Below are 10770 nucleotides of genomic sequence, written 5' to 3' on the forward strand. Positions count from 1 at the left end.
GAGATGGGAATGGGGGCTGTGGTCAGTTCATCACATGCTTCTGCTGCTGCTTCCTCCTCAGGGAGAGGAGTCCTTCCCCTGCTCCAGGGTGGGGTCCCTCCCACGGGAGACAGTCTTCCATGAACTTCTCCAGCAGGAGTCCTTCTCACAGGCTACAGTTGTTCACAAACTGTTCCAGCATGGGTCTGTTCCGTGAGGTGCAGTTTTTCAGGAACAGACTGAGACTGCTCCGAAGTGGGCAATTTTAAGCAATGTTAATTTTGTTTCTGGGTTGATTTTCTTTCCCTCTCTAATGTGAGCTGCCAAAACCACAGGCATTGGCACCACAGCTAAAAGAACTGCCATAGGTACCAGCAGCACTGCCAGAGCTTTGCCATGGCCCTACTTAGGCTGACACAGGCCTGTGTCCCAGCAGAGGCTGACACATACCAGCTGCTTCATCCCTCACCCATGGGCAATGCAAACCCTGGAAGTCTTATTTTTGCTGATGACTGCAGCTCTGGAGAATCTTTTTGCTGATATGTAGGGTTTTTAGGAGATATTATTAGGTTGTTTAAATGAAACTGCCGTTGACACGAAAAGCTTAATGCAAAATCAGGGTGACTTCATTGTGTTGCCAGAAATACACACTCTGATAAAGCTTGCCTGTAAAAGCCAACGAGGATTAATGCATTGGTAGCATAGTGCTAACATTATAAATTAAAGTAACTTCTGTTAGTTAAGAGAAGGAGGAACCTCCCATCAAGGTCTCACCTTTCCCACCCAAGAGGACAGCACCTGGCCTTGTTCAGTTTGGGTTCATTTATGGATGAATGCATTAATCACCAGTGACAGAGGCACAACCACTTACAGCACAAACACTTACTTTTTGCTATGTTGGCATGTGTAAACGTTCCTTAGCCAAGCTTCCCATCATCCTTGCCTCTGCTCTACGTGGTCATCTTGATCCCAAGAAGCAACAACCTGTATCCAGCACTGAGGGGGAGCTGCCAGGCTGCCTGCTCTGAGTATTCTCCACCAGTCTGCAGCCTACGGGATCCTCTCATCATCTCAAAATCTGAATGGTTGCAGTGGGCATGGCAGGGCCTTCAGGTCTTGCCACCATCCCTCTGCTGCTAAAGATTCACAAACAGGATTTTCAGAAGCAGCTCAGTGACTTAAAAGCATCAGTTTTTATTGGGTGTCAGTGGCAAATGTGCTCCCACAACATTTAGGCCCTTTGAAAGCTCTGTTCTCCAATCATAAGGCAGTCCATAAGCAATCATCTTTAGATCACCTCCTGCCTCAATTAGCAGTAATTAACAAGAACACATATGTCCCTGCATTGCAGAAGTGGCTAAAAATTGCGTTGCCCAGAGGAGGCAGCTGCAGGATCAACACAATTCATCCTCTTTTTGTCCATGAAACTGTTAGGATCTCTCCAAGCCTGTAATCAGTCATCCATTTCTCCCCTTGATATGGCACCTGAGATTCAATATCCCACTTCCTCTTGTTCCTACTTGCTCACCCCAGTAACTGTGCTAACATAAGTCCAGGATGTGGGCACATAGAGACCTGAGCGCCCATTTCATGGCTCTTCCCTGCCATGGTGTGGCATCCCTACAGATGTGGGGATGCAGCACTCAAGCAAGAAGGAAGGGCAGAATGCAGGCCCTTGCCCAGTAGCAAAGGTATCTGTGGTATGAGGTGGGTGAGTTTCCTTTTCCACTTCCTTTCTTTGCTTTCTCATTTGCTTGTTTGTTTGCAGAGGGAATCAACAGTGGGACGTCATCGCGTGACTCAGAACTGGAGCCCCCAGTGCAGGCAAACAGCACTTTGGGCTTTCATCTGGCTGTGCCCCGGACCAGCCTGGCCTGTGAGCTTTGCTGGGGAGTAAAATGGGAACCAGAGGTTTCCTTTTTGAAAAGGCATCGGAGAAGACACGGTACAGCTCAGTCCTAGCTCTTCCAAGAACAAAATCAGCTGATCATACAATCACAAAACCACAGAATCGTTTGGGTCGAAAGAGACCTTTCAGGATCATCTAGTCCAACCTCCCTGCCACAGACAGGGACATTTTTCATTAGACCAGGTTGCTCAAAACCCCATCCGAACCACCCTTGGACACTTCAGTGATGGGGCATCCACAGCTGTCTCCAGGCAACCTGTTCCAGTGCCTCACCACTCTCACAGTAAAGAATTTCCTCCTTTTATTTAATCTAAATCTACCCACTTAGTTTAAAATCTTTGCCCTTTCTCCTGTTACTATAGGCCCTGGTAAAAAGTCTCTCTCCTTTTTTTTAAGATCCCCTTTAAGCACTGAAAAGCTGCAATAAGGTCTCCCTAGAATCATCTCCTCTCCCAGATGAACAGACCCAACTCTCTCAGCCTTTCTTCACAGGAGAAGTGTTCCAGCCTTCTGATCATTTTCATGGCCCTCCTCTGGTCCTGCTCCAAGAAATCCATGTCTTGTGCTGGGGGGTCCAGAGCTGAATGCTGTCCTCCAGGTGGGGTCTCACAGCAGCAGAGTGGGAGAGTCACCTCCCTTGGCCTACTGGTCACACTTCAGATGCAGCCCAGGATATGGTTGGATTTCTGAGCTCTCAGTGCACATTGCTGGGTCACATCCAGTTTTTCATCCACCAGTACTCCCAAGTCCCTCTCCTCCAAGCTGCTCTGAACCCATTCATCCCCAGCCTGTACTGACATTGGGGACTGCCCTGACCCCAGTGTAGGACCTTGCACTTGGCCTTGTTGAATTTCATGAGGTTCACATGGGCCCACTCCTTCTGAATCAGGTGCACCCTTAGCCTGGTGTCATCTGCAGAATTTCTGGGGGTGGCTCAGAAATAATGACATTGTCTGTGTCATTATTAAAGGTATTGAAGAGTACTGATCCCAGTAGGGATCCCCGAGGGACACCACTTGTTGATGATCCCCATTTGGACACCAAGCCATTGACTGTAACTGGATCCCATCCAGCCACTTCGTTATCCATTGAACAGTCCATCCATCAAATCAATCTCTCTCCAAATTAGTGGTAAGAATGTTGTATGGGACCATGTCAAAGTCATTACAGAAGTCTAGGTAGCTGACAAGTACCTTGCTTCTGGTAAAGTTCAAATGGCTCGTCCTGCCCTGCGATTCCCAAGGACATCAGAGGTCATACCAGCATTTCAGTTTGTGCCTGGCAGGATCCCACTTGCCTGGAGGCTCCCTGCAGGCAGAGGTCCAGCCTCACTGGCTCTGGGCTCTTTCCTGCCGCTGGGAAATGTCAGAGGATCAGCCCACAGCGGGGAAGGAGTTAAGTGCTTGACCAGCTGCTGTCTGTGAGGCACAGAATTCCTTCTCCGTGCAATGCAGCAGCCAGTGTCAGGACAGCTATATTTAGAGAGCTGATAAAGGTTTGGTGCCAACAGTTGTCCTGCCCCTTGATGAAGAAGCTGCAGAGAGAGCAAGAGAGGGCAGCTGATTGCTTTCTTCCCAGTGCCATTCCCTGCTGTCTTCAGTGGACTCTTTTGCCGTGCCTCCAGCAGGGACCCCCAGTGGAGTCATCCAGGCACAGGGGGTAAGTTTCCTTTCCTTGCTCCCCTGCCCTGTGGGTGGCAGCCGCTCCTCAGCCCCGCTGGTGGCACAGGGCTGTGATCCTCCTTCCCGAGGCTGGTGCTGGGGCCCTGTGGAGCTGCCGCCGGCTGTTGTGGCACAGTGGGGTGACAGTCCATGTGTCTGGACACGGGGAAGTGTCGGCTGCGGCGTTTTCACGCTCCTGCCTGAACTACATCCCCGTTGCTCTCCCACGCCACAGAGGAGTGAAGGACAAAGTCCCAGGCCTGAAAGCGCCTTCGGCCTTAAGCTTGAGGAGCGTTTCGTTTTGGGGAGGTCTCATGTTTCTTTGCCCCTTACACTCCTTCCAGCTCGGCTCTGGCTCTGTACAGCTCCTTCCAGCCACCATGTGCGGTCAAGGGGGGGTATAGAGTTTCTGCCCCTCCACCCCTTCCTTCCTGGCCTTCCTGCACCCTTACTCACAGGCAAGGAGGGCACTGGTGCTCGCTGGGCAGCAGCCAGGGAGCTGCGTGAGGCCCTGGGAATGGCAGGCACCCTGGTGGAGGAGCCAGTGTAGGTGCCTCGTGGCCAGGGCTCCTCGCAGGGAGCCCCTTCTGCTGTACCCCCCATCCCTGCTGCCCCACAGCTGGGAATGGCCTCTGTAATGGTTCTCCCTCCCGCCCTGCTCCCCGTGCAGCGGATCCTCCGGCAGCCGCCATGGCCAGCGGCAGGGACTCGGACAGCGAGCCGGCGGTGCCGGAGGAGGAGGGCCCGGACGTGAAGGCCGTGCAGGCCCATTACCTGCGCAGCCCCTCGCCCAGCCGGTGAGTACAGGACCACTGCCACGGCCTCCCGGGAGCACGTGGGAGACAGGGCTCCCGTGCTAGTTAATCCCACTGGCAGAGTACGTGCACACAGGGGGGACAAATTGCATTACTGTGGGGTGGTATCATCCCTCTTCCCTGTCTCGCCCTGTCATATCCATCCCCATGCTGAAACTTCTGATCCAATTTCAACTCTTCCCAAATCTTTCTGTCCATTATAAGGACTTGTGGATTTTTTAATGTCGATATTAGGCTTTCCCAGCTCCAGAAAGACCAAGGGTCTTTGGATTTGGGTTTGGTTCAGAGCCAACTTTAGCTACAGGCTTCAGGCACTGAACAGGAGGCTGTCACAGCACAAGCAGAAATTGAGTTACCCCAAGCAAAACAAGCATGATTAGATGTGTTTTCTCCTAATACAAGGAAAAATACATCCCTTTGTACTCTTCCTAAAGCAAAATGCTCTGCAGGGCTTTCTGTAGCCTTTGAGATGCTTTATCTGAAAGCAAGGGGAAGGGATTGAGTTTGAAAAGAACCTGCCCCAGTGGCCCTGAACAAGTAGGAGATTATGAAATGTTTCCTGTTAACTGTGGGACACTGCAGAAAAATCAAGACAGAGTGCTTATTGCATTTAACTGCAAGCATTTCAGAACTGATGAGGAAGATCACTGAGCTAACATAAAGAAAAATTATGTATTCAACTTGGTAAATCCTTCTCCATCTGCTCATCACTCACTCAAAATGAACAGAAGCACCTCTCCGGTTTATTTCCCTTGCCTTGCCTTCCCTGTTCCTTTTTTTCTCCCCTTTTTCTCTATGTCAATGATAAAAGCAGTGATGAAGTTGATAAGATCTATCCCATCCAGAACAAGGCCCTGGAAGCCTCCAGGATTGGGCTGTGCTGCACCCCTGTGTTTCACAGATGCTCGGGGCAGCCACAGGTAAAATTTGTTGAGGCTGTGGTGGCAGGCTATTACCACTTGTTATGGTTTTATTGAGCTTGGAGGCAACCTTTACAGCAAAAGGAATTGAAGGCAGGCCATAGCTACTAATTTGTGTCAGCTCCTGTAAATGAGACTGAGACTCCCCTTGCTCATCTCATAGACTCCTTTGAAGAACTAGAAAAGGATTACTTTCAGTCACGGTCGACAAGTGCTGGAACTCAACTAAATGACCTAGATGAGCCTGTTAAGTGGTTTCCAATGGCTGTGCCCTCTGTTTTAGTTCTGGAGCATGAAAGCAGTTCGGCTCTCCAGACACTGCTGCACCCTGACTGCATATTAATCACCCTTCCTCACCTGCCTTAATTAAACAAAAACAGACACTGTTGGAAGTACTGCAAGTCTGCATGGCCAGAGAGCTTCTGTGATGGCAGCAAACTTGTCCTAATGACCTGTACCATCTATTTGGAAGGAAATGTAGATGGTGTAGATCAGGGGAAAAGCTCTGTAAAATATTTTGTTAAGATGGTCTAAATGAGAGAAGATGTGCTTGGATTGTACAGGTGGACCCAAATGGAAAGATAGTTGTTTTCAAGATTGTGGCCCCTTTTTTGCTTAACAAAAACTTATGTGAATCACATTGTGTGTCAAAGAACTCCCTCCAAAGGTGCTTGTGGGTGTCATAATGGTTTCTGACCTGCAGTTGGACAACACAGATTGACTGAGCTGGTTAGAGCATGGTGCTAATAACACCAAAGTTTGATCCCTGTACAGGTCATTTACTTAACACTGGGACTCCATGATCCATGTGGGTCCTTTCCAACTCAGAATATTCTGTGAAATCTGTGAAACACTGTGTGGGTGGAGAGACTGACCACAGATTCATGCTATGAAGTGACCAACGTGCTGAGGGAGAGAGTCACGGGCTTCACTCTCAGTGCTTGCATTGCAGCTTGTGGTAACTCAGAGGATGCTTGTGGGTGATTAGCCAGCAGAGAGAAAACCCAACACCCTGGTGTAATCTGGTGTTTCAAATTGTTCAATAAATTCTAGTTAGGACAATGTTTTTATCTGTCTGTCTAAGTGAGAGCTACTTGTGAGACTGCTCCTTGTGATCCATCCCCCTCCCAGTCTCAACCCAGACACTGATCTTCTCCACCCGAAAAACTTCTCCACCAGGCAGTTGTTTTGCACTCCCAGTCCATGAAGCTTCTCTCCATGAGACCTGTCTACATCCTGCAAACACTGGATACCAAGGGCATATTTAAAGTCTGTAGTGCCATGCTGGAGAGCAGGGTGGGAATGAGGGGTGGGAGAAGAGCTGGGGCTTCCCTTCTGCAATTAAAAGATCCTCTGTGCTCCAGTTCCCTGCTGCTCCCCTCTGGAATGGGTGCAAAGGGGGTCCTGGGGGTAGGATCCCAGTGGAGGGCATTGCCTAATAGGCAGTGTGGTTGGTTGGCAGGTATTCCATGATATCAGACACTGATACAGAGAGCATCTTCATGGAGCCAATCCATCTGTCATCTGCTGTGGCTGCCAAGCAAATAATCAATGAAGGTAAGAGGAGCAAGGATAAGAGAGCTGTGTAAGTAATAGAGACCTGAGTTGCACTAGTTTTGCCTTTTGTCATCCAGAGATCCTAAAATGATAAAAAAGCCTTTATGATAGAACCCTACCTGAGGTAGAGGTGGAAAATCACAAAGAAATAACAATTTACAGAAAGGTTTGGTGACTTCCTTTGAAGTTGTGCAATGAATCTGTGGTACAATGAATTATGTACCACAATGGTGAATGTAGTTTGAGTGCTGGTTGCTCACTGCAACAAACTGAATTTAGAATAGAATAGAATAGAATAGAATAGAATAGAATAGAATAGAATAGAATAGAATAGAATAGAATAGAATAGAATAGAATAGAATAGAATAGAATAGAATAGAATAGAATAGAATAGAATAGAATAGAATAGGAGTATTTCAGTTGTAAGGGACAAACAAAGATCATCTGAGTTCAGCTATCTAACCAAAAGTTAAAGCACATTATTAAGGGCATTGTTTTACTCCTCTTAAACACTGACAGGGCTGGGGCATCAACCATCTCTCTCTAGAAAGCCTGTTCCAGTGTTTGACCTCCCTCTCCGAGAAGAAATGCGTCCCAGTGTCCAGTCTTAACCTCTCCAGTGCAGCTTTGAACCCTTCCCACCTGTCTGATCACTGGATACCAGGAAGAAGAGCTCAGCAGCTCCCTCTCTACTTCCCCTCTTCAGGGAGGTGTAGAGAGCAGCTGCATTCTTCTGGGGCTGGGATAAGGGTGCACTTAACTCCCAGGCCTTTGGCCAGTGTGGGTCTCTGGACTGAGAGGGCAGTGCCATGTGCTCTTCCCATAAGCAGGTGCTGCACACATTGCAGACAGAACAGTGTGATGTTTCTGGGGGGAAAAAGTAAGTCAGAAGTCCTGTCCCAGACACAATTAATGACAGGTCATAAGTTTGCGTTGTTTTTACATGCTTTGAGTTACAGTGTCAGTTTATTCCAGAACTGAAGACAAAGGAGGTCAGGGTAGATTCAGTGTGTCCCAGGATGTTGGAGTCTGCGCAGCAGCTGATGGTGGAAGACCTGTACAACCGAGTTAAGGAAAAGATTGATGACACCAGCTTGTTTAACACGCCGTGTGTGATGGACTTGCAGAGGGCACTCGTGAAGGACAGGCTGGAGACCCCCAGGGATGCTGTGGATGAAGTCTGGCCTAATGTCTTCATAGCAGAAAAGTGAGTGTCGGCTTTTGCCATCGAGTTGCGTGAGATTCCCAGTGAAGGGTCAAATGGAACCATTGAAGGCATAACATGTATTACATGTATCTAATACCTTTCATCCCTAGAGAGCCCCAAAGTGTTTTTCAGACTGTGCTCGTAGAAATCTCTATGCACTGAAAAGTAAATACTTCTGGAATAGAATCAGCAGCTTTCCTGTGCTACTTTGATGCTTCAACAGTTTAGGAGAGGAAAAGGCAAATGAGCCCAAATTCCACTGTTCTGGTTGGAATTTGGCCCTGAAATTGGAACTGAAGTCTTTATTATGTCAAAGAGAGTTAAAAAAGAAATGCCATAGCACGTGTCAAGTGGAGATGATTAGGACTTCTGTACCATGGTTCAGCTATCCAAGACACCTGTGTTAGTGACCAGACAGAATTAGAAGTGGATATAATGTAAAGCATCAGTTATGGAGGGATAAAAGTGGATAAATAAGTACACAGCCTGAACCCAGGATGGCAGCATGAGTTTCAAATCAAGCTGTAGTGGAAATGGAGCATGTGGCTCCATGTGGCTACATGTGAATGCAGGTTTCTCATTGTCTTTTTCCAGTGAGTACTGGAAAGAAATACCTGTAGGACTCTAACAGGACATTAAGGTCTGAGTGGAGCCACATGTTGGATGAGTAACACGGATGGGGAGTTCTGTAGACTTTGTAGCAGGCATCTCCTCTCCTACCCACCAAGGGAGCACTGGTACCTCACATCTCTTTTTCTTTCTTGAAGAAGCGTCGCAGTGAACAAAAGCCGTTTGAAGAGACTGGGCATCACACACGTCTTGAATGCAGCTCATGGTACAGGGGTCTACACAGGAGCAAGCTTCTACAGCGGTCTCAATATCCAGTACCTGGGCATTGAGGTGGATGATTTCCCAGATATGGACATCTCCAAACACTTCCGCCCGGCTGCGGAGTTCCTTGACGAAGCACTGCTGACTTACAGGGGTAAGGGGAAAAGGTTACAGTGGTTCCAAAATGCTTGGGAATTATGGGTGGAAGTGTTACTCTGATAAACAGCTGATGCCACGTTTGCAGTGGGGTAGAAAGAAGGCAGAGCCTTCATTCCCTGCATGCAGCACCAGTGACCACTTGTTCCCCATCCTGCTGTGCCTCATTCAAAACAGGAGGGAGCCCAACAGCTCCTGCTGGAAGCCCCATGTCTTCAAACTCAAAGTGGCTGCAAGTCACCTCCCTCAGCTGCTTTGAAAGAACCCTAATACAGCAAAGAGCAGAAGTCCTGCTCTGATACATATTTTTTAATATTGATGTAATACTATGTATATATAGTTGTATTTCTGTACCCTGCAAGCTTCAGTTTTGCCATGATGCAAAAACCAGGCTGATTTACTAGAACAATCCAAACAGCTGAGCTGAACCTTTGGATGTCTGTCTAATTTGCTGGATTCCAACTCCAGGGCAGCTGTTATTCTGTGGACCTCCAGTGCACACTGGTCATTCTGCTGCAGCTTCAGTGGACAGTTAGAAATACCTTTATGCAGTTCAATATGGAAATGAACACCATGATCAGTGATATTACTGATATTATTTATATATTTAGTCAATTAATTTAATTATTGTAGAGAGACAACAGATTACCTCCCAGCAGAAGTGACAGTAAGACAAGTTTTGTTAGCACGCAAGGAAAGCTGAGACAGTTTTAACAGCTCAGCACCACGAGGTGGGACACTACTTGTCTGTGTTCTTCCTCACAACTCCCACTACTACCCTTGGCATAGTCCAGGTGCTTACTGCTGCTGGCATTCATCGACCCTTCAACTCACTACCCAGCAAAAATGACAGCCCAGCAGGGGAGAGAAGGTTTTCCCCTGGGCTGGTGATCTGAACTGGCTCGTTAAAGGGCCAGGAGCAGAGTAGCAGAACCGACACGGGAAAGGGTGCACCGAGGCAGAGGAGCCTTGAAAGGAAAGAGAGGAAGGAGATCTCCCCCTGTCGGTGAACTGTTAGATTGGCTTTACTGCCTGGTAAAGTACTTGGAAGGCAACCAAGTCTTTTGGTGCTAAGAAAGGCATAAAAGACATTTCAGGATTGTAGGAAGAGGTTCATTAGGTAAACACTTGGGGTAACATAGCAGCAGTCAGAAAGGTGGTGTTTAAACTGGCTCCATTAAGCTTCAGTGCAAACAATTTGATTAAAGTGGGGTTTATCACACATTTAGAAACAGTAATTTCAGTTATTTGTAAGTTGGCAAAGCCTCATTCACACTCTTCATATTTCCAAGCTTTTCTTTAGCCGTAATTTGCTATAAAAGTAACTTTAACGTTTTTCGGTGTCAAAGTGTGGTTTTCTGCAAGAGGTAGTAAATGCCATGAAATAAAGCAGATCTTCAGTTTTCATTCTTGCTCTTACTGTTACAGGATAGTGGGTCCCAGTAGTTTGAAGCAGCTGTTTCAGTTTGTCAGAGTCAAAATCAGCTCTTTCCTACCAGTTGCTTGGTTCTCCTCTTCTAAGATATACTATGACTTTGGCTTCCTACATGTAACCATCTGAGGGTACCTTGCCAAACTGATCTGGATTCTGGCAAAAAACCAATCAAATTAATATAAAATTGTATTTAAGCCCCATAATGTGCCTTATGAAAAACTGAATTATTCTCTTATCTTCCCAATACCTTCCTGGAGGCTAATGCTAATATCTCCCTTTTTACATATTGAGAAACAAGCT

The 10770-nt window shown here is 47.4% G+C and overlaps 1 protein-coding gene across 4 annotated transcripts in view; it reads left to right on the forward strand.

The window, feature by feature from the left end:
* Positions 1 to 2841: 2841 nt before the first annotated feature.
* Positions 2842 to 10770, forward strand: part of STYXL2 (serine/threonine/tyrosine interacting like 2) — a 36207-nt gene continuing 28278 nt past the window's right edge. For all 4 annotated transcript variants that reach the window (XR_010427208.1, XR_010427201.1, XR_010427196.1 and 1 more), the window contains exons 1-5: positions 2842 to 3547; positions 4220 to 4346; positions 6747 to 6841; positions 7817 to 8048; positions 8816 to 9033. Coding sequence is in view for 1 of the 4 variants with exons in the window: in XM_064643411.1 (XP_064499481.1) it covers positions 4240 to 4346; positions 6747 to 6841; positions 7817 to 8048; positions 8816 to 9033 (652 nt within the window). In the remaining 3 variants the exon portion in view is untranslated. The remainder of the gene's footprint in view (positions 3548 to 4219; positions 4347 to 6746; positions 6842 to 7816; positions 8049 to 8815; positions 9034 to 10770) is intronic.

This window comes from Pseudopipra pipra, chromosome 2, assembly GCF_036250125.1.
Source record: "Pseudopipra pipra isolate bDixPip1 chromosome 2, bDixPip1.hap1, whole genome shotgun sequence".
Classification (NCBI taxonomy): Eukaryota; Metazoa; Chordata; class Aves; order Passeriformes; family Pipridae; genus Pseudopipra; species Pseudopipra pipra.